General features: G+C 48.0%; 1 protein-coding gene across 4 annotated transcripts in view; it reads left to right on the top strand.

The window, feature by feature from the left end:
* The window catches only part of LOC119156743 (schwannomin-interacting protein 1), a 183260-nt gene extending 172464 nt beyond the window's left edge, over positions 1-10796 (top strand). For 3 of the 4 annotated variants that reach the window (XM_037407018.1, XM_037407020.1, XM_037407019.1), the window contains 6 exons: positions 2904-3022; positions 6136-6253; positions 6892-7089; positions 7644-7767; positions 9392-9485; positions 10152-10555. In XM_037407018.1, the coding sequence (XP_037262915.1) occupies positions 2904-3022; positions 6136-6253; positions 6892-7089; positions 7644-7767; positions 9392-9485; positions 10152-10203 (705 nt within the window). In that variant the 3' untranslated portion in view covers positions 10204-10555. Of the gene's footprint in view, positions 1-2903; positions 3023-6135; positions 6254-6891; positions 7090-7643; positions 7768-9391; positions 9486-10151 lie in introns of all 4 variants that reach the window. The other variant, XM_037407017.1, reaches the window with a different exon arrangement.
* The last annotated feature ends 13136 nt before the right edge of the window (positions 10797-23932 follow it).

The raw sequence follows: 23932 nt of genomic DNA, 5'->3' as shown, positions 1-23932 counted from the left end.
GGTGCCTGCATGCGGAATAGTGTGGAGGGGTGCCTGGTGGAAAGCGCAGCCCAGCTACTGCTGCCTAAGTGCCACAAATAACAGTATGGGCTTTGCTCCGTTTCCCAGAAAACTGCAGAAATCTTGTGACTGCTGCCATGGGTGGCCACTCTGCATCCAGCATCAGGTCGGTCAGGGACAGCCTCCAGCATCAGCGGGAGCTCTATGTGCCCCCGGGCATGGGTTTATGGGAAAAAGGCATATATTGTATAATGAATGTATGCTCTCAACAAAACATGTAGGGGTTTTCGGTGCTGAGGTGGCACAGCGTGCCGGGGATGGGCTGGGTGCCGGCGTGGGTTGGAGGTGAGCGGTGTAAGAGCACATATGGTCGTGTATCATCTGCAAGCACAAGAGAGGTGATTGCAATAGCTTTATAAGCAGCAGTAATTACAGCAGGCGGTAGGACTGGGAAACGGTGCTGGGTGTGCTGTGGGGAAAGGCTGAACCTCTGCTGGCAATTTGCCTTTACTGGAACGGTTGTGTAAAGCGTCTTACGTGTAGGCAGTCACAGCCATAACCTGACATTGTGTTTTTAGTCATGTGCTTAAACAAAGGTAGCTGCTGACCTTCTGAACTGGAAGGTCAATGGTAAGAAGGAAAACATCCGCCCCAAACTGTTTTGCCTATAAAATAGAAAGCAGCCTTTTGTTTAAAATAATTGTCTAAACTAGGCTTTAGCTTCACACCAGACCCCTCTTTCAGAAATACATTTTTTGATTCAGTGTCAAAATACACACTTAAATAACTTTTTTATGTTTTTCTTGCTAGTACCTTTGCATGTGGAGTATTTGATCCATTATTTTTTATATACCGAGTAAGTGTATCTGATAGTCAAAAAACCGCTTGCAATATTCCTTGTCGATTTATAGTTTTCAGTCCCAGCTCAGGAAGCATGCTGCAGCTGTTGGGTAATTCATCTAAGGCCCAAAGTCCAGTTCCCTTAGGTATATTCTATTTCTTAGTAACTGTTCCCTGTTTTATAATAACAAATGGGACTCTTGATTTCTTTATGGTCATTAGCCTGTGTCTGGTTTATAAAAGGGGATATTCTGAGCTCAGTCCTGGGAGTGGTGTTATTTAGTATCCTCAGTAATGACCTGGTGGAGAAAACAAATTGCACATTGATTAAATGTACAGATGTCGAACTGGGAGCTGTTGCGTCTCGGTGGGAAATGGAGCAAAATTTAAAAAGATCCGGAGAGACAGCCCCATCTGAAAGGGGTAAATATGTGAAAGCGTGCCTGTGTTGATGTGTATTTTAATGCCCAGAAGAGTTTTCAGCACACACAGAGTGGGTGGGTGTGCTGCAGGGGTGGGGGAGGAGCGGTCCCAGCTGGCGTGGAGGCTGGGATGTGCCCTCCCGGTTGGGCAGGAGGAGGTGGAGATGTGCTCTGGGCTCCTGATTTCTGTTGAAACACAAGGGAAAATCAGATGTAGATGGGAAGATGTGGGAGAGGATCATCTGAGCTGGGAAAATGGGGAGGCTAAGTATCTGTGACTTCATGAAATACTGATGCACTGAGGGATGCAGCTGGCACTCACGGGGAGACACCCACATGCATCGCGAGATGGGCAGCACGAGGAACCGGCACGGGCAGCCCTGTCTCTCTCTACTTTCAGCCCATTAAAAAAATATTGCTTGCTCATTTTTACTTAGTTTTTTCACTGTACTGCCTTCACCAGCAAGGCTGGCTAATTTTCCTTCGAAATCTAGCTGCCTCCGTGTGATTGAGGCATCAGTTATTGAAACCTGAAAAAACAAAGTAGAAAAACATAGCTGGCCAGCCTGGGTAGAACCTTGGAAAGTGGGAGCTGAACCCAAAATCTTGATACCACTTGATGCCATGGGGATTATTTTTAATACCTTAAATGTTTTAAATAAAAGGGGTTAGGTTTTGTAAGTATGTATTTTGATAAGAGATTGACGATATAATGGGCAGTATGATAATGTAATGTATGTAGTCAGCACTGGAGATGGAATTAAATTATTAGCTATTGTAAGTTAATAATTTGCATTTTGTTACATCTTAACGTCCTTGTATCAAAAAAGGTGCTTTATTTTTACTTAAGTGAAGTATAAGAAGCACAGTTACATTGATTAACACTGTGGAAGCAGCTCATGCTTGCCTGCTCTGTTTTCTTTTGCTGTGTATTCGTGATCGGGTATTATGTGTTATTTTAAAATGAAACGTTTGATGGCTTCAGAATGTTCCTGCTATCAATAACTTGCCACCTTGTATGAATTTGTTGTCAGTGTTGGCATATAATCCATTAGTGACAGACACTGGGATAGTAATGGTGCTAATTTTGAACCTAGATCTGTGATTTTCATTTATTGCACATTGATTACACAGTCTGTTGGTGATTAATTTCAAATCACTTTGTAGTTTGTCCTTATTCAAAAAAACTTATGTATATATAAACCCACATTTTTACAACTGTGGATAATTTGATGGCAATAGTTAAAAATACATCTCTAAGCACGCTGGCAGAAGGATTGTGTGGTTTTGGAGGCTGCTCAGGGAAGTGGAAGATGTTAATGGTGCAAGCGTGGCCTCGGTGGCTGTATATAGATATAGGGGTATATATACATACACACGCACATACATAGTACATATATTAGGTATATATACTAATGTGTGTGCATAACCAGATGTGTGTGTAGATATAGATCTGTTTCTATCAGCATGTGGAGAGAGATGCAGATGGGCTTCCCTGCTGGCATGGGTTATGCGGGCCACCCAGGCGTGGGGGGGATGCTGGGCATCACGAGAGTGGCAGTGGGGAGGTGGGACAGCTCTCCTTCCTGCACACTGGTGTGACTGGCAGCTTCATCCTTTCTTGTTGCCCTTTGCTTTCAGGCCCAGAAGAATGAGCGGGAGTCCATCAGGCAGAAGTTGGCTCTGGGCAGTTTCTTTGACGATGGCCCGGGACTCTACACCAGCTGCAGCAAGAGTGGCAAGCCGAGCCTCTCCTCCCGGTAAGCCGAGCCGAGCCTCCCAGTAAGCCAGGCGGTCTTGCAGCCCAAAGCCCCTTTGGAGGCTGAAAAGTGTGAGATGCCTCCAGTGGGACATCCTGAGACCTGCCCTTCAGTGGATCCCGTGGTTTTTGCTTGCAGCCATAGTCTTGAATTTTCCTTGTTATAGAACAGTATCTTACGCTCAAAACACAGTAATTATATGTTACATAAATAAATATAGATAATATGCTAAAATATTAGTTTTAGACTGTATTAGAAGAGGTATGTGAATGCTCAGGGGATAAAGCAAATGAGCTGAAGCTTCCCGAGTTAGGTTTCCTTCAGGTTTTCATTTAGATCTCAGCCCTGAACTGGGCATTGCTTTTGGACTTGGGCAGACCAAGAACGGTGGTGGAAGTATCATGAATGCACAACTGGACTTACTGTCAGGAAAACAGTTGACTAATTTATTTTTTTTTTCCCAATAAGTTCTTTGTTGAGTTGCAAAATGCTGAGGATTTTGATGTCTGAATGCCTGGTTTAATGCCAGACGTGTATGTCTGAAGGCACGCAGGGCGTGGGGATGGTCCCCTGGTCCCACCAGTCCTGGCTCAGGCAGTGTGGTGACAGATGATGAAAAACCAGTGGTTTGTGAAAGCGCATCTTCCTTTGGTGGCTCAGGAGGTGGCAGCCCCTTGGAAATGGATCTGATAGCTAGCTCTGGTGACAGCAGGGCAGTGGAGAGCAATTGATCTCACGCACAGAAAACCCTAGAGAATAGAAAAAATGAGGTTTAACGGGGTTTCCTGCCTCCCCACCATGTCCTCATGCTCCACACAGGCTCTGCTTGCTGGACGTGGCTCCATCCCTGGGGCTGGCACATTGCATAGCATGGAACCTCACTTATTCTGATTTTTAAAGTTTCTACATCAAATATACTCCAGAAAAGCTTGTTTATATTCAGCTGCCGGAGAGTAACCCATGGCACTTGGAAAGCATTGAACACCTCCCTCATTGGGAGTGAAAATCTACCTGTTGCCATGGTGTGGGAGAAGAAAGAAGTCTTAGAGAGGCATAAACCCAGGAGGAATACTGTTATTACACCAGAGAGGTACAATTGTGAAATTAAATTGAACTGCAAGTCATTTGAAAGGGATTTGCTCTGTGTAGTTACAGCTAAACAAGGAGCTGCTATCTTGTAATTATAGCGCCGGTCTAATTAACGCTGCACGGCAGGGTTTGGCAGCTGTGCCACGAGAAATTACCAGCTGTACCTGAACGCTTTGGCGTTTCATTAATATTTATAGGCCAGGCAAAGCATTAATATTGCACGGTGCCTGTTACAGGACCTACGGGAACCTTTGCAGGACCGTTGCTCTCGTGCTTGCATATGAAATAAAAGAGCATAAATGGCTGGGCATGAGGCGTTGGGGTCTTGCTCTTGATGGCCACATGAGTCACAGACCCACGTTTTGCACTGGCTCTGCCTTTTCTGTGTGATGCAGTTTTAAGCTGAGCCAAGGGTGCATCTGGCTCCCTGGCCTGGGTACCCGTGTCTGTCCGTCATGGCTTGAAAGCTGGTGCAGAATTATAGAACAGAATTGTAGAATGGTTTGGGTTGGAAGGGACCTTTAAAGGTCACCTAGTCCAATCCTCTTGCAATGAGCAGGGACGTCTTCAACTAGCTGGGATTGCTCAGAGCCCTGTCCAACCTGACCTTGATGTTTCCAGCGATGGGGCATCTGCCACCTCTCTGGGCAACCTGGGCCAGTGTCACCCCACCATAATTTCAATTATCAATGCTCTCTATTTAATGGTAATAGTGACTAGGAAATTGCACTACAATAAATGGAAAGTAAGAGTTTGCTGTCTGTAAGTACCAATACAAGACTTCTCACGTTGGGAATGAGGAATGAGAGGCAGCAGAATGTCTGGGGGGTTTGCTCTGTTGTCAGCAGGTAGTGATGGAGTACGATGCACCAAGAAGGCTGATGGAGTTGACCCCAAAATCTGTAGTTTCTGGGGTTAATTTATAATGAATTTGGAAGATGTGCAAAGCCTGACCCTGGTGTCAGGTGGGCAAATTGTCCTGGAGAGCCCAAGTACAGTGGCTCAGGTGGTGGCTGCAGAGCTGCTCCACGATACAAGCATCAATGGGGCTTTCACAGACACCCTTTTGTCCAAAAAATCTGTTCCCTTGTTCACTCTCCAAGGCTGCTTTGAGCAGAGGGAGCTGTGAAGTCCACCTGGAGCTTGCTGTGCCATGCTTTTCTGGGGGCATCAGACAGCACCGGTAAAACATGTTACCTGGCTGATGTCCTGCTTGGCAGCAGCTGCAGGGGGATAACTGTTGTGTGAGTCAAAAATGGGGCACTTTCCACTGTAGAAGTGCTTTTTCTTTTTCCCAGCCTGCGTTGGGATGCCCCTGCCCTGAGCCACTGCATCCAGAGAAAAATCATTCCCAGGGAGGCGAATTTAAATGATCTTAACCTGTCCAAATCAAGTGATGGAGCAGAGGGTCCAGAAAACACAGTAATAACCTCTTGCGGTGCAGTAGCACCTCTTGGTGACAAACAGGCTTATTACCCTTCTGAATAAATCGTTTCAATTGTTAACACATTATTTTATGTCATATAATATTATTATAAGAAATATATATTTCCTATCTTAATGTTTTCTGTATTTTATATATATACTTTGTATACAGTATTTTATTTAATGTAATGATACAACCACCCATGATGACAAAAGCTCTGCAGTGTCTCGGTAATTCTGAAGTTCATCAACAGATGGTGGTAGAAGCATTGTCACCGCCGTGCCGCTGGGTTTCCAATCCCAGTAACTGACGTCCAGACATGGCAGCACTGGGCAGGAGCAGGAGCTTGCCCCTGTCCTGCCCTGCCACCGCGAGCTGGTGGTCCTGGCTCTGTGCTTTTGGGTGGGGGATGACCATCTTCTTGGAAAAAAAGTTAAAATGGTTATATTTTCCTGAGGGCAATACAAAATCAGGACAGAGCATCACTTTCAAAGTGAACGATGCTGCAACACCTTGCCCGTGTAACCCATCAGTGCGGTGGGAGAGCCATGGGCTGCTGGTGACAGCGGTGTCACCTCTCCCTTTCCCCCTGCCACAGATTGCAAAGCGGGATGAACCTGCAGATTTGCTTTGTGAATGACAGCAGCAGTGACAAAGACAGCGACGCCGATGACAGCAAGACAGAAACCAGCCTGGACACGCCACTGTCACCCATGGTAAGTCTGGGAACCCATCCTGCAGATGCACTTGGTTTGGAAACCATAGGGCATCCGTAATGGAAGCTGATAAAGAGCTGATCCTATTGAAATAGCCGTGCTAAACCCCAGAACAGCATCTTCAGCCATCGATAAAAAAACGGCAAGATGCTGAGGGGCAGATAGCAGCTTGCCCCTGGCTAGCACACAGCTGTTGTAGAGCAGAGACCTTTCCTTCTTCCTTCCTTCCTTCCTCCTTTTCATTCTGGCTCTGATAATTATCAGGGCAGTAATGGATACGAAGTGGTATCAGCTCCCACCAGCTTTCCTCTCCTCTCTTTTCCTTTGTGTATATAACTCCACAGCCCCAGATGTTTTCCTCCAGCTTAACCAGCCTGTCCCTTCAACGCCTATTGATCTGCTTGGCTCCTCTTTCCCTTTAAAGTGCTCAAGTTGCTGTTGATAGTCACGCGGGCTTATCTGGGAATTGATTTTTAAAGATAATCATGGGGATTAAAATAAATAAAAAAATCTGTGCTCTTCACCGTTTCTCTAGAAATGATACCACTTGTAAGTGCACAAAAATATGTTAAGCCAGCAGCAGGCTTTGCTGTGGCGTGGCTGGGGCAGCGGTAACGGCTGCATCTCTGCCTCCCTAGAGCAAGCAGAGCTCGTCCTACTCTGACAGAGACACGACAGAGGAAGAGTCGGAATCCCTTGATGACATGGATTTCCTCACCAGGCAAAAGAAACTCCAAGCTGAAGCCAAAATGGCCTTGGCTATGGCTAAGCCCATGGCCAAAATGCAGGTGGAGGTGGAAAAGCAGAACAGGAAGAAATCGCCGGTAGCAGATCTTGTAAGTGGGGGCTGTGGGATGGTGCGGTGGGGTAACACCAGCCCTTCTGCTGTTTGATTTTGCTTGTCAAGACACACTCAGCAGCTGGCGGTGCTTCCCCACAGTGCTTGCAGACATGCAGAGGTCCAGAAGAGATAGGAACGGGCTGTCAGGAGTGGAAGGAGCAGCATGGGACACCTTATCGAGGCGTTACGGGAGTGGGATGGATGCAGGCAATGAGATGATGAAGCATCAGGGTTGTTACTGCCTCGAGGCCAGTGTGATGGTGCTCATCCTCTAAGGTGTATTCTGCTCATCCCATCCCATCCCAGAGCACTCCTGCCTTGGCACAGCGCTGCTCACCATAGCCTCACCTCCCTTGGCATCAGTATATTGCTGATGCTGGTAGATTTGAAAATGGGTCAAACGTGTAGATGTTTCAGTTCAATCTGTTAGTCCTGGTGGAGTTGTTGATGCATGCTTGTGAGAGGGGGATGCAAGCAATGTAAACTGCCACTGCTCAGAAATACAAGTAATTCAAAGAAGACAGTAAAAAATTGGAAATTTCTTTTCAGCTGCCACATATGCCTCATATAAGTGAATGCCTGATGAAGAGAAGTTTAAAACCCACTGATCTAAGAGACATGACTATTGGGCAGCTACAAGTGATAGTCAATGATCTCCACTCACAGATAGAAAGTAAGTGATACTTGTTTAATTATTCTTTGGTATGTCCCATTTAATTAAGACCGGTTCTCCAGGATACACATAGAAATGTTAATGTACATGTACGTGAAATGTTAATGTAAATGTACAATAACACAAGTGTATGAGTCTCTCCAGATTTGGCTCCTTTGGCTTTCTCATTTGCTTTTTGAAGTTTCTCCTAAAGCACTCATTTGGCTCCATAAGGGAGGGGGGTCATAGCATTGTGCCAGCACCAAATGCCCCACTTGCAACTCAAAACCTGGTCAGGTAAAAATAGTCTTGGGAAATCTGCCAGTTCTGGAAGCACCTGCCATTCATGGGGTTGTGGCTGCGTCTTCACGTGACACTATGCCATGGCATCAAAACCATTCATCAGTGGAGAAACCCTCCAGTTTAGCAAACATCCCAGGGTAAACCCATTCCCAGTTAACATGACTGTGGGTGCCCAGCCCCTGGCAGGGCTCAAGGCCAGGCTGGACGGGGCTCTGGGCAACCTGGGCTGGTGGAGGTGGCCCTGCCCGGGGCAGGGGGTCGGAACTAGATGATCTTTAAGGTCCCTCCCAACCCAAACCCTTCTGTGGTTCTGTGATGCTGTGCAGCCCCTTAACACATTTCATGGGTCCTTGCCTTTGCCTGCCGGGGCAGTGCCACACCTCACCTTTGCTCTCTCCAAAAGATCCAGGGTTTTCTTTCCCCAAGGGCTCTTCATCTTCCATTCAATTAATTAATGAACCAGACTTCTCTGGTGGCTGTAGGTCAAAAAAAAAAAGGCTGGCTGGGGGCTGCTGTGCTGCTCCTCCCCTACCCGTCTTGGTTAATTGGCATCCCTTCTGCAAGCAGCCCTGCTGAGGATGCAGAGCTGTGCCGTGGAGTCATGATTTGTTATTCTGTGCTGGAAAGGCAAAAAATAAATGCTTATTAATTAGCCTCACTTTAGAAAGCACCCAAGTATGGGAGCTTAAGTGTTAATGTCATTAATACCGGGCTTGCTTCCCAAACTGAAGAGGCGTGAAACCAGTGTAGCTGTATAGAAGCAAACTGTGAATGCCAGCTGTGGCAGGGAGTGATGGGCAGGTGCAGCCCTCAGGGGAGCCCAGCCTGGCAGGTCAGTTTTTCACATGGTCCTTTTTGTTTTCTTCCCCTTTGCTGCTCTTTGACACAACCCCCAGCAAGAAACCGATGTCGCGAACACCGCTCTTGAGCAGAGGGGCTGGCCTCGACAGTCACAACCCAGGATGGGTGGGCAGCATGTTCTGTATCGCTGCAGTATTGTATTAAAAAGCTAAACTGCGGCCTCGGCCACTCCCTGCAGCCTGCTTCTTGCTCAGGGTTATTGCCCGTAAGTGAGCAAAAGCTGAACCAGCAGGACTCCAGGCACCAAGAAATTAATCTTGTATTTCTGCTGCTGCGTTAAGCCGTTTCAAGAGAGGAAGGGCTGGCACGCAGTGGCGAGGTGCTTGCAGTTCATCCCAGAAAACATGCATCCTCTGGGGAGCTCCCTCCTGGTTCTGCGCACCAGCTCCTGTGTGACCATGGTGGGGAAGCATGAGGTACGGGGCCCATGCCTGGGTTCCCCAGGACATCGGCAACTCACCCCCTTTCTCCCCGGCTCCAGGCTTGAACGAGGAGCTGGTGCAGCTGCTGCTCATTCGGGACGAGCTGCACACAGAGCAGGATGCCATGCTGGTGGACATCGAGGACCTGACCAGGTAAAGGAGGCTCCTCGGGATATTTCTCTCTCCTCACAGGTCCCAGATTGCTGTTGGCAGCATGTAGGTGTTCTAGCAGAATTTTGGTACTAAAGCTTTTGCCATCAAAGGGCTGAGTAGGGTGCAGCTCTCTCCCCGGGGACAAGCAGGCAGGTTGTCACATCCGAGTCTTGCAAGACGCCATCACTGCTTCCCTTAACGAAGAGCAAGTGATGGAGGGGGGGATCTGGGATGGGAGGTGGAGGTGGGTCAGTAGGCAAACGCCAGCACCACCTTGCATCTGTTTCTCCTGTGCTTCAGGGAATACTTTGCTTCCTAAACGCAATTAATGGCAGCTCAGGAAATTAATTTCATTTAGAAGCTGCGATCAGCACGGTGGGGACTTCAGTGCACGGCGAGGGGCACCGACTGTCCCCATCCCAGCATTGCCTGGGGGTGAAGGGCTGGCTGGCCCTGCGGGAGGGGAGGGAACATCCCAGCTGGCCCCAGACCCCTCCGGAGAAGGGTTTCCTCTCCCCTTCGCCCACCTCCTGTCCCCTCCTGCCGGGAAGGAGCCCAGGCAGACACCTTACCTCGGGATGCTGGCTTGGAGACAGCCCTGCGCGTGGTTTGGGCTTCCACCTCTCCTCAGCACAGCCACTCATGCAGCTTCTTTCCTCCCCCCAGACACGCTGAAAGTCAGCAGAAGCACATGGCAGAGAAGATGCCGGCAAAATGAAGCCCGGAGCCCCGGGAGCAGAGCTGGATGAGACTTCATTTTGCTTCTGTGTGTCCCAGCGCCGACGTCCACAGTGGCACGCAAGAAAACCAGTGTTAGTCATTGACCATGTCTGAAGCTTTATGTCCGGTGATTGGCCTCTGCTTCTTAATTTATTTTAATTTTTTTACTCGTGCCACTAAATATCAGGCATTTTAATAATATTATTACAAAAAATGTACAGTACTTATAACATTATAAATCATGGGTGAGAAGAGAGGGTAGTTTAACTTTATTTTTGTCTGTTTAGAGATTTTCAGTTGAACGATATTTTACCATTGACTACTTTTTTATTCTTCACTGTAGTTTTAAAATAAAGGAACTGTACTTGAAGGTGCTATACAAGTCAAAAAAATACATGCCTGCCTCGTAGTGAAGTTGTAGCTTTCAGTAATATGTATATTTTAATCAGTTTTCAACATTTTGTGAATGTTGACTACCTGACATTCATTTTTAGATGTGCTATTAACATTCGGTTGGATTCAGAGAGTTACCTTGAAAGTTTTATGTATAAATATGTAAAATAAAAATTTAAAAAATTGTTTCATATGATACGTCTTTTTGTTGCCTAGTGGTTGACTTCGGTGATGCACCAGTAATGTATTCCTCGAACTAAATGTGCAATTCCTGATTTGTCATCACCAGAAAGAGTCTTTTTTTTTTTATAATTTTTTTTTTTTGCCAGTCACATGAAATTATGGAGAGAAGACAGGATTTTTGTAGAGTTATTTATTTGTCAGTTCATAATGTATGTATGACATGGACTTCAGAGATTCTTCTATAATAACATTCAGTGGGCCCTAATATTGTGACTATTGTTAAGAATCAGCAGGCACATACCGTAGATGGTTTTTTTATATATATTTTATTGTCTGGGCTAAATATTTAAATGACTCGCCAATGTCAGAAATAAAAGAAAAATCTATGTTAAAAATCTAAGCAGCATATTAAATGTATTATATATGGTAATTACTCACCTCTGCCTTTGGGCTGGGCTCCCGTGCTGTGTGCTGGATGTGCCCTCCTCTGCGGTACGGGAGGAGGAGGGACACTGGGAGACTAATAGGTCTGTCTCCATCCCTCATTTATTTGATTTAATGCTGAAAACAGCTCGGCCACCCCCTTCCTAAGGCTGCCTGGCCGTAGCCAGCAGCAGACATGCATGTCGCGCACACCAGCTTTTTACATTTTAATTCTTTTTTCCTTAGGGGGGGGGGGGGGGAATTCATCTTAGCGAAGGGTCTGGCTAATGACTTATTCAGGGTGTTTTCAGAAAAGCATGAGCTGCATTAAAATTTGATCCCCACGAAGAATGTATTTTATAAAATGACTTCCCCACCCCCACCCCACCCTTTTTTTTTTTTTTTTTTTTTTTTTCTCAGAAAGGGCAGGTTCTGGAAGCACCGGCCCTTGCTGGGGTTTGGTGGGGCTGGGTGGGGGGTGTTGGTTTAACTTACGGGTTTTTTTCCTTTCCCAGGAGTTGCTCCGGGGGGTTTCCAGTGGACAGTCCCTGTCCTGCAACCCTTTGGGCAGTGTCCCCTGACCAGGGAGCACGGCCTGCCCCAGGCAGGTGGCTTCTGCAGAAAGATGCTGGGCTGGTTTAGGCAGGAGAGCCCTCACCTGCAGACCAGGGATGATGTAAACTCTTGTTTTGCTTTTCTTTGAATCTATGCAGAGAAAAAATAATATATATATATTGGGGTGTTTGTTTCCCTGTAGCTCTTGGTTGGCTTAATGCTGTTGCCTGCACATGGGGAGACCTGCCAGGTTTTATATTTCTGCTCTGTAAAATGCATTTGCAGTGCTCTGAGGCCAGCATCATCCCCACAGGGCACAGAGTTGGTGCCTCCATCAGAAGTGGCTGTTCAGGTGTCAGCAAGGAGGTGCCTGCTGCTGGATTTAAAGCATGAACAGCAAAAGCCCCAAATAGAAAAGATTTGCTCTCAGCTTTAAAAAAAAAAAAAAAAAAAAAAAAAAAAAAAGCCCCCTGGTGCTCCTGGGGAACCCCATGCCCTCCACAGCCGCCCCCAGCATCATCCCCGGCATCACCCCTGCCAGGGTCCAGCTTGTGGGGCACCAGGGTGAGGCAGCCTGGTCAGGCTGGAGTTTCGTTCCCTTGCTAAGTGCCTTTAACTTGCTGAAGAGAACTAGTTATTCCGGTCACCTACCGCTGGTTTCCCCCCTGACATCCTTAGGGGGTTGGATTTTTTTAAGAAAAAAGCGTGTTTCTGGGTAACTGCATCTCCTTGGCTCTGTGTCCCATGTACTGAGGCGTCGTGCTGGTGTGTATGATGGCAATGCTGTGGAATTGATGGATTAAATGACATTTTTAAAAGAGAAAGGTGTTGCGTGGTTTCTGAGCTGCTGTTGCTGCTGCTGCTGCTGCACTGTCACAGGCAATATGTATTCTGCCACATCTTTCTGGGCATTGGTCCCACTTTCTGTCCCTTCTGTATCCTCCTGGGTGGGTTTTTGGTTCCTCCTCCCCTTGTCCTCACCAAACAAAAAACATCTGCCACAGGATGCCAAACTTCACGGTGTTCTGGAGGCTGCCTGCAGCTCACTCCGTGCAATAGGAAAAGCACATCACGAGGCTAGAAGTCACCAAAAACAGCCTGATGCAGTCAACAAAAACACCTTTCCACCCTGCACACGCACACAGGGCTATGGGGGTGGGGGTCCCACAAGCTCCCCACATCGCCCAGCCTGCTCCTCAGTATACCAGCCGCACTTGGCTGTAGCTAATTCTCTATATCCATGGGGAATAGCTGCTCCTCACAGCATGGGATTTTTGGGAATCCCACCCTTGGCAATGATTTGGGGGTTTTGTTCTGACTTACCTCTTTTTTTTTTTTTTTGGATGCTTTTCTTCCATGAATGGGGCATTTACCGGTTCCACTTGGGACTCCCAGTATCAGTACTGTAACCCTGGAGCCGAATTCCCCAAAGGAGACTCCAAGGGCTTTCAGTCAGAAAGTTGCTTTCACGGGGTGAGCTCAGCAAGGACAGTAATAAGTAGCTTCTGTTATGACAGCGGCCGCCTCTCCACCCTGGGAACTGGGATTCGGCATCCAGCCATTGGGTTCCTGAAGCAGCCTCCATGCTCAGTGCCCCTTGCCTGTAATTGGGAGGGGTTTACAAAAAAAAAAAAAAAAAAGTGTTCATTTAGAGAAATCAGTCAAATGACTAAAAACCTGACAGAAAGCGCAGGGGTATGTTGGATGGGCTGCAGCAGGAAAATATCCACCAACGTTAGCTGCTGCCTGTGGTGATGCTGCCTCCAGAGACCAGCGGGCCCCCAGCAAATACATATATAATATATATCACAGGACGGGGGGGGGGGGAAATAAAGGAAGGCTGCAGAGCTGTGATAAATGGCTGCAAAGAGATGTCATCCTCTCCAGCTGGCATTGCCAGCTGGGGCCAAGGGAGCATGGGGCAACACGTGCGTGAAATCTGTATAATGGTCCCTCTCCCTGCCCCGCACGGCACAATGGGCCCATCGCACCCAGCCTGCGGGCACGGCCCATCACCGGCATCCAGGCGGGGTGCGGAAACCACAGGGTGCTGCCAGCTCACCACCCATGTCACCCACCGTGGTTCCTCGCCCAGCGGAGACTGGGCACAGCCATGCCTTACCGCCCACGGAGGCAAGGGCAGGCACAGAGCTTCGTGCAGCTTGGAAACAATTATGAAGCTTGGTTTTTTAGCAGTTGCACATTATTATTATTTATAATTAATATTATTATTACTACTACTATTATTATTATTTTGCTGCCTGAATAGCTAGGCAGTAAAGGACCTGCTCTACAGTGTGCCATGCCCTGTCCCCATCGTGCTCCCCTCCAACACCTCTTTCTTCAGCTACTCCTGGACATCAAGGAGAAATTCTGCTTGCTTTTCCTTGCCTGTCTCCAGCTGATCTCACAACATGATGTTTCTTAATTTTTTAAGTCTGTCTCTTGGTCCTAAACTTACCTGTACTTGAAAAGCATGAAATGATGCATTAAAAAAGAAATCATTCTGATGCCTGACATAATATCCCGCTGACATTAAATCAGCCCTTGGAAGTAGAGACATGCTTTTTGAGCCCGACGCTTCCTCTCAAACAAACCTTGCAGCTTGGCGGGGGGGTGTCTCCATTTATTTTTTTTTCTCCCTTTTTTTGCGAACCCACCCAGCAGCTCCCTGCTGCGGAGGAGCAGTGCTCGCTGTGCGTGGGGCACACTGCACACCATCCAGCTGGGCACTGCCACGGGCTGTGAGCATGTAAAACCGTGGCAGAGCATACACAGAGCCTTTTACTTTTCTTATTTCACCCTTCAAAGGAGAAGCACTAACAAACGAGGACCAGGTCACGCGCTGATTCAGACGAGAAGAGTTGGGGCAGTGGGACACGACCCTGTGCGTGCTGCCTGCAAGGTCCCTGCTCCCAGCCCCACCAAGGACAGTCCCCATTGCTTTGCACTGCTGCTAGGGAAGGCGATTAGCAACGAGGAGCTGGTTTTTTACCTCTTCAAAGCAAATCCATCCTTGCGCAGCCCCAAAGGAGGCTCTGCTTTGCAGAGGGCATCCCCAAGGAAACACCGTCGGGGGGGTGGGGGTGGGGGGGTGGGCTTACAGTTCGCACTGGCTTCCCTGCAGAAGCCTACGTCTGCTCCCGGGGAGTTTCTCTTCCTTCTTATTGTAAAGCAAAGTGAAACCCATGTGTGCGGAACCCTTCATCCTCCGCTTGTTGCCCCAGAGGTGACTGGGGACATCCTGCACTCTGGGCAGGGCCACCAGCAGCAAAGCTGGTTGCTTTGCCAGCGAGTACCAACTCTTGTGCTAAAGCAGCTTTCCTCAGTCACTCAGTAGAGTTAGACCTTCCCTCTCCACTTATATCAGCCACCAGCTCTTTCTCAGTGCTAAAATATTATATTTTAAAGTCTCTTCACTGTGGAGGGGAAAAAAGGATCGATGCGAAATAAATGATCCCAGTTCCCAGTGGTGCAAAAGGCTCTGACCCATCACAGCCTCTTCTAGTTCATAACTTGGTATTTGATGCCAGTTGGGATGCTGGCTCTATTGCTGATGGAGCAATGCCATGAAAGACTGGCAGCAGAGCCCGGCCACCACACTGAGCACTGCCGTAGCCACCTACGCCTTGGCTTCCTAACAACACCAGGTTTGGGGAAGAAACATGCCTTCAAAAGAAAAGTGAAATAGCTACAGCTATATGAAAAAAGGGAATTGCAGGGTTTTGCGTGCATCTCCTGAGCTAACAGCCTTCGGGCAGCGGCTTTTCCCAGGCAGCCAGTTCAGCACTCCTCTGCTGCCCGTCAGTGAAGTTGCTGGCAGAGCCGTGGGAGGAGAATTTACCCAGGTGTTGGCCTCAGCCCACCGTGGAGGCAGACCTGACACCCCCAGGCAGGCACGACTTCGGAAAACTCCCATTGGATACTCAGGGAGTTTTGCTGGAGTGACCAGTGCTCATGGCTGAAGGGGACTGACCTCCTCAAGGCACAAATAAGAGTTGGCAAGGGTTCCTGCAGCTCTAAAAATCACCCAGAAATCTGGTTTTGGAAGTAGGGAAGGGATCCACATCACTGTGTCGGACCACTCATCCTGCACGTTCCCACTGCCTTGGAACATGAGCTCTGGGGAGCAAAGGGACACCAGCCCCGTGTCCATGCACAAGTCAAGAGCCTGCAGCAGATGCGTTGGGTTGGGAGATGTGACTAGAGGCTGTGCAGTCGTATTTGGGCTGCCTTTGAGTTCAACATGACACCAGGAGCCTGCAGCTTAGCGCAGCCTGCTTGGAAATGGTTTGGGTCTCCTACAGAGCCCTTGCAGGGTCAGCAGCTGGGTGTAGCCATGTATATATAGATTCTTTATATATACACATTATACAGTTTCAAAGAGTTTAAATGTGATGTTTCTTCCATGCTCTAATCAAACCAAATCCAGAGGTTTCTCTTTTTTTGATTGTTTTAAAATTAAGTCAAGATTTGTTGCATCTAAATTAAAAATAATTTCAAAATTAAACCTGTTAAGTCTTTGTTCTGTGACCAATACCTTTTTTCCCCACTGGCCACTTGCAGTTAGCAGAGCCATCGCCACAGCCCACCTCACCCACAGCACAGACACAGACGCCAGACTCCGGACCCTCACCTTTCCTTTGCTGAAGCTGAAAGATGCAGCCAGATGGGAAATGAAGCGCTAACACACCGCCGAGCCCCTCGTGCGTATCTAGTGGAAGTCAGCCGAAGAAAACCAGCACTCAGGCTTCCGCCACCCGGGCTGTGTCAGGAGCTCGCCCCTGCGCAGATGCTGATGCTCCAGGCGAAGGCAAGCCCTGTCCCCAACCTGGCCTGGTCCTCTCCTGGCTGTGCTGGCCTGCAGGATAGAGAGCAGCTTTGCCATCCCTCCCAGGAGAGGTGACTTCACACAGGAAAAAAACTGAGGTAATACAGATTTGTAACAATTCTCATTCAGAACAACCTGGAAGGCTGAATAAAAAAAAATATTTTTGTTTGAAACACAAGTCACGATTGCCCTGTGCGTTACTGTTATCATTCAGTAAGGTGTTTTTCTTGTGGCTTAGTCTAAGCTGGTGACAGTGGCTCTGCCACAAGCACAGAGCTGTGTCTGGTTCCTGCCAGCTGCCCCAGCCCACAGCAGGTGAAAGCCATGCCCGGAGAGATGCACATCGCAGCTGGCAGTGGTTAAACAACTGACGCAGACATTAAGAGCTTTACATGGCATTGTTAGGATCCAAACCTGTCCAATGCTTCCCAACCTTTTCACAGGGGTACGGCAAAGCCCCGCTTCCCCGCACGCTGGGAGAGCAGCTGCCCCACGCCCTGAGCCCCTGACTCACACGCTTCAGCAACCCTTCCCCTTTCGTTCTTGAGGATGAGGCAATCTGTAATCCAAAATCAGAGCAGCTGCTGCAGACAGCTTTAATGTTCTCATTTAAAAGCGGAAGGTTGCTCTGCCTGTGAGGCCGTCATCATCCCCATGGGTTCTGTCAATGGAGCAAGCAAGTTAGACCATGTACTTCTATAAAGTATTTTCAGGAATTACTGCTCACACGAGTATCATGTATCCTGAGAACCGACAAGCATGCATAAACTGGGTGCTCCCTCAACTAACTATGCAAAAAGCTTCTATTTTCCAGTACCTGTTACCAGCTGGGTCTGCCCTTACCTGCCCTGCTGGGAATTAACCTCCAGGAACAGCTAAATATCATTAATCTTTGACCTAATAAGGATAATACATACTCAACATATTTGTAGTACTGAAAATTGGAAGTCAAATGGCACTTACTCACACATATAAGCTGTACTTTACTCACACTCTACACATACGTGTAATCCTTACTCCTGCAAGCACATCGGCTGCTCCAGTCCCTCCTAGTGAGCACTGCAAGGTCCAGGCCATCCCTGCCCATCCCTCCAGCACACGCTGCCTGGGCCTGGCAGACAAAACACCACCCTGCGATGCCAGAAGGGCTGGTTTCACCCCTGAAGAGACATTATTTACTTCAAATAATTGCTTTAGGGGAAAGGACTGGTCCCTAGCCCACCTTTCCCACTAAGATCTAGGGGTTATAACCTCCTTTCAGTCAGGGCTTCATTTCACTAAGACTGATGTATTTATTTTTTTATGCTTATCAAGGAATAATAATTTAAAAAATTAAACGTGTCCCTCTAATAGAAATTATCTGCCAGGAGAGTGCCTGACCCGGAGGAGGAGCAACGTGGAGAGCCAGCAGTGGCTCCCTTTCACCCATACAGCATGTCACAGCGCGCTTTGACCTGTGCAAAATCCTGGGCACAGCATTCCCGGGGGAATGGGTGCTTGAATAACTCCTGCCAAATACATGCTCTTGGGACTGGAGCTTGGTTCCCTCTCTCACGAGGGAATGCTCTAACCGTGAGTCACACCAGCAGCTCTCCGGGTATCCCCAAGCACTCGAGACTCTGACCTTGCATCTCGGTAAGCCTTCTCAGGTTTGAGTCATCGGCTGGCTCAGCCCCAAGAGTGCGAACACTCTCCTCATCCTGCTGCTTCAGGATGGGGTGAAGGGTTGCATCCATCATTAATGTGATTCAGGCAATCATGCTGCATCAAAGAAACGCAAAAAAAAATCACACTGGTGCTTCTCCTGTTAACCAGTATCAACTCTCCTTTTTTTCCCCTCAAGTGCAAAACCACTGCCAGATGAAAAGACAAATACAAAACCAGCAAGAAACGAGCAAAACTGCAGCCGCCCCTCTGCCCCACCACAGCCGCCCTCCTGCCTGCCCATCAGGTCAGCCACAGCATCTGAACCTGCCAGAGCTTCTGCACAGGAGATAAAAGGGACAGAAGAACAAATTAAAAAAGCACCCAGTGATGAGAAACGTTGCAGCGGGTGAAAACAGAAAGTGAGAGTGAAAGAGGGACCATCAAAAGTGCTGGCAAGCCGGCAGCACTCCCCTCGGCGGGGGCCCACGCTCCCTCCCCACACACGAAACCACAGGCACCGCTACCACTGGTTGCATTACTCACCCGGGTGTTTTCGGTGCTGGGAGGGGCAGGGATGACAAGGGGACAAAGGAGGATCCCATGAGGGTCCTGAGGTCCCAGGGTGACAGGCAGGAGAGGGACCACTGCTCCGAGATCTGATGCAGGCACCTGGGGATGAATGTGGTGCCCCAGCCCATGGCACCCCCCTCTCCCTGCCCCGCTGTACCGCAGCATCGTCCAGCCCTGTCAAGGTCCTCACAGGAGCTTTTTCTTTCTGTTAATGTCATAAAACTTCAAAACAAAACCCACAGGGCTGAGGGAGAGTTTTCCCCACATCACCAACCCTGTTTCTGTGGGTGAGGGTTTCTAGAGCTTGCCCACATCTTTTGTTTTCTGTAAGGCATCATGAGCTAAGTACAGCAGCCCCTTGGAGTGACAGTGCTGAAACTGGTGTTAATGCTCCTTTAGCAGAGAGCTTTGCAGTTGACCTTCACTAAATGCAGCCACTTGACAACAGGGAAAAAAATCAGGTCCTACATCCAATTGAAAAAGCTGCTGAAAAAACATTGGGATAAAAAAAAAGTGTAACTCCTGGCTTATCTCAGGCATACATTGACTCAGAAAATACCTTCCTTCCCCCCACGTTCTAGGGTGCTCTTCAAACAATCCTCCCATTTCAGTGTGAGAAGTTACCTGCCCAAAGTGTAACCATCAGAATACCTGTGTGTTTTTCAGGGAGCCACAGCACCCATCCAGCCGTCACCCCAGTGCCATCCCTTTCCCGGAACAGGCTGTACACTGGCATGCAGATTCCAGCTTGGGAGTGGAGTCTGCAAATAACACCCACTAAACTGGGGGATGCCCGGTCCACCTGGCCACTGAAGGACCCCAGGCTGTACCTGCCTGGCACCAGAAAGCCAATGGCCAGAAAACCACAGTGAAGAGCAGAGATGCTGCAGTACAGGGCAGGACTGTGGGGAAAACTGCATGAACTCCAGTGATGGCTGTAAGAGAGAAGAGCCAAGAGATGCAGGTGATGACTGACACAGGATTTTATGGGTTCCAGCACCCTGACTGCCAGTGCAGAAAAGCCACTTCCACTCAGAAACAGCATTTAATTAGGTATCAACCAAATATCAGCATAAGCCCATACTTAGAGTTATGTATTTCAGGGGATTCTTCAATTAATAAGCACCAACAGTCAAAAAACCACCAGGAAAGCTTATTTCGAGTCTTTGCTTTCCCATTTTGTGGAGCCATTGGTTCCCAACATAGACCAGAAGCAATGCTTCTGTCAATGACAGCATTCTGGTGAGATATCTGACCCCAGATCTTCTGAAAAAAATTTCCAGGACCAAAAAAATTATCCTTGACCATATGTTCTGAGAGCAGTGAAGAGTACAAAAATTAGTTTTATTTACCGAAGCATCCAGAAATCTTATTCCACACAACATTTTGCAGTTCTTTTTATGTAGCAACTATCTACAATTAACTGTCAGCCTAGCTGGGATATAATCATACTGCAGCTTTAATTTCTATATGTATATAATTATTGCATAATTATATCTGTATAGAATTATAGTTACAAGGAATAGGATCTCCTACAATTAACCCATCTCTTCCCATTGAAGATGTGTTACAGGTTGCTACATGACCTTCGCTAAGGGTTTGGTATCTGGCCTGTTAATGCAGAAAATTCACCTAATTTTACACATTACAGGAGAAATAACATTACACAACCAGAGACCCAGCTCAGAAACATCGCTAACCACCATTCCACCGCAGCACACGGCTGACGATGCAGCGGCCGGCGCGTGCTGTCCGTGGCTCTTCACCCACAGCTTCCTCTGAAAGCAGGGTGGGCTTCATTTAGCTTGGACTTAGACAGCAATCATGGAGATAAAACTTAGCCTGCTGTTTGTAAGAGGGGAGAGAAGGCAAGCCAAGACTGAAACACGAGGTTAGCACCACAGCGTCTCGTGTCAGCACACGTTTCCAGGAACCTCCCATTTTTTTAGAACAGTGTGGCTGGAGAAGATCCCATTTCTCATTACTTGCCTATGTCCTCAAAACTAAACTGAACTGAGGGGCTTGGGGGGCTGGGTTTTTTCTAATTGGGTTTCTTTATTATTATTGTTTTTCCTTTCTTTTTCAAATAGGATTTTTAACTATTGTTTTGATTGAGTGCAGCATAGCCAAGAACAGAGTTTCACCTAATTCTGACTGCAATACAGTCAAAATACAGTTTTATAGCAAGATCCACAATGGTTCTTGTTTTTCTCTGGAGGTTAATTTCAGCCAGAGCAGTTTATAGTTGAAATAAACCCAGTGGAATTACATTTTCTCATGTAGAATCATACATCTTCTAACATTTTAAATAGATTCTGGTATGCAATTACTGCACTGTATCTCTAAATGCGCACATGATATACCCCTATCTTTGTTGTTTTAATAACAAATGTATCGCTCTACCTTTATAATCCTTTGTTTGCCTGATGAGATGGGAACCCGAGATCAAGCCACCATATGCAATAAAAAGGGCATGGATTTTTGAGTTTCAAAAGAACTTGCTTTCCGGTTTTGGATGCTGCTGACATAGAAAATATTATTACATCTAATTATGTCTAACTCCCCAAAATAACATTACTGTGAGATGTCAAGCTGTATATAAGCACTAAGGACCATCAAAGCCCAGCCCGTAGATCTTTCTGCCGAGGCAGAAAGACCTTCATGCCTGGGACCAGGGCAACCAGGGGCCTACAACACCAGCCCTGATGCTGAGAGGCATTGCTTCCCTCTCCTCCGGGCTGGCCGCGAGACCACACTTGCCCCGAGCAAAGCAGACAGGCCCAGAGCTGCTCCGAGAGCAGACCATGGGCAGCAGTTATCGAGATGCTTCGTTCAGACTCCAGACTGGTCAAATATAGGATGCTTTGAGGTGAAGGAGGCAGACAGATGGATGAGGCTAGGAATGAAAAACCATATAAGTCTACCCAAAATAAACATATCAGTAAGACTTTATTACCTCGTGGCTAGGACCCAGCAGTTAGTATCTTATACATCACTTTGAGAAAACCTCAATAGAAAGTGCCCTACACTGGAGTGCACTTGCCTTCAGTCCACAGCCAAAACACAAGTGCGGTCAAGCAGAGAATACAGATACAGTATAAATGGGGTGAAAGGAGCAGAGACTGGCCAAGCTCAGCTCGCCACCCATCCAAACCAGCACAACCACCGTGTTAACACCATGCCCAGCACCTGTCCTAGGGACTCTCACCACAGTACCTGTGGGATTGCTGCTCCGCTGGGATTTGGGTCTGCAGCGTGTGATCACAAGTGCTGGAGCCTCGGCGGGTCTCTGGATGTATCACCTCTGATCCTGCAACACGTGTACACGGGTCTTCAGCAGCCCGGCATGGCAAGGGCTTGGGTTTCAGATGCTATCAGGAAAATAAACAAATGGTGACAATGGTATCATTGGAGCATGGTTCTTTATAGATAATAGAGAAAAACCTTCCTATTTGTAACACAGCAGATATAGCAACATTCAATTATTTCTTCTTCTACCAGGAAAAAAAATCCCTCATCAGTATTAGGATATGTTCCATTTTATCAGTGAATTAAACCCACCCTGTGTTTCAGGAATACATTACAAACAGTTGGGCTGAGGAAGCACTCACCAAGATAGGATTTCTACTTTGGAAACACCTGTGCCACAACAGGACATTCCTTGTAAACTTGCAAATTCCTTGCAAAAAATTGCAAATACCAGCAGCACACATTGGACACCGTCTAGCCCCAGTGTTTCCCACCACATAGCTGCCTCAGCTCACAAAGGAATCCCTCTGGGAGCTGGCACTCAGCAGCAGGAAGGAAAGCCCTCTCTCCTGGCCCATGAGACCATTGAGGAGAGGCACCTCCACGCACAGCTTCCCCTGAGATAATTGTTCTGTACACAATGCCCATTCAATAGCAGCCTCATTCAGAGACCTCTGAAGGTACCTGAGCTAAATATTCCTCTTTTTGGACAGAGAACTCAAACTGATAGCCCAGTACGTGGCCTAAGTGCAGTGCAGGAATGCCCTGAACAAGAAGCTGTGTGTCGGTGCCCCACCAGAAGAGAAACCTCATGCCCTGCTGCTGAGGGCAACACTATGACTGAATGCTGGGCAAAGAAACCTGGAAAGCCAAAGTGATGCCTTTTCAAGAACACACATGCAAGTATATCCCAAAGGTCTCTTTCACTTCTGTGTCAGAGAAAAAAAGTCTCCTACACAAGATTAAAACCACAGCCCACAGCCTAATGACTAGCACAGAAGTGGAAAACACACAGTGAAATTGGAAAATTATGCGATGCTGGTATTCTAGCAAAGTCAGTCTCTCAACACACCGCAACCTTCTTATGGGAAACAAGCGTCAATTAAAACAAAAAGAATCTGAAAATGCAATATAAAACTCTTGATCTATCCCACTCCTTTCCAAGTTGATAGCAAAGCTCCCATTGAGTTCACAGCAGGCCTGATGGATGGATGTTTCCTACAGGCTTTTAGCCAGGCTAAGAATGGCCATGCATTATATGAAGTAGCACTGGAATATTTGGTGATGTATATCAGCAAAAAGCAAGGTTCCAGGCAGGTTTTCATGAATATTCACTAATGACATCTCATCGGGATAGTTTTAAATAGTAAAGAATGGACTGAGGAAAGCTTATCTACGTGTCATACACACACTTTAAGTCATTCTCATTGTTCCACAGGCTCGCTGCATGCTGTGTGCACAGTGACCAGCCCTCCGCACAGCTCCCCCAGCCTCCGATGCGCCACGCAGCATCCCTCCTGCGGCATCCCCCGCCGGGCGCGGGCAGCCAGCAGGAGCAGGGGCCGCGCCCCCAGCCTCCCCCCAACACACACACCCAACCCCCCCGCGGGGCCGGGATTCCCGGGATGAGCGAGGGCTGCCCCCGGCCCGGCTGCCAGCCTCACCGAGCCGCTGCTGGAAAGGAAAGCCAGGAGGGGGGAACTCCCGCCCGCCGCCCCTATAAGATGCTGCGCGGCCCCGGCAGCGCTCCCGTGGCAGCGGCATGGCACGGCGCGGGGACCTCAGCAGCGCGGGCAGCGCGGGCAGCAGCGGGCAGGCAGCGCCGCGTAGCGCCGCGGCCCGGGGCTGCAGGCAGCGGGCAGGGCCCTGGGTGCTG

This window comes from Falco rusticolus, chromosome 13 (genome assembly GCF_015220075.1).
Source record: "Falco rusticolus isolate bFalRus1 chromosome 13, bFalRus1.pri, whole genome shotgun sequence".
Classification (NCBI taxonomy): Eukaryota; Metazoa; Chordata; class Aves; order Falconiformes; family Falconidae; genus Falco; species Falco rusticolus.
The sequence above is the reverse complement of the archived record's forward strand: the minus strand, read 5'-3'. Positions and strand labels throughout refer to the sequence as shown.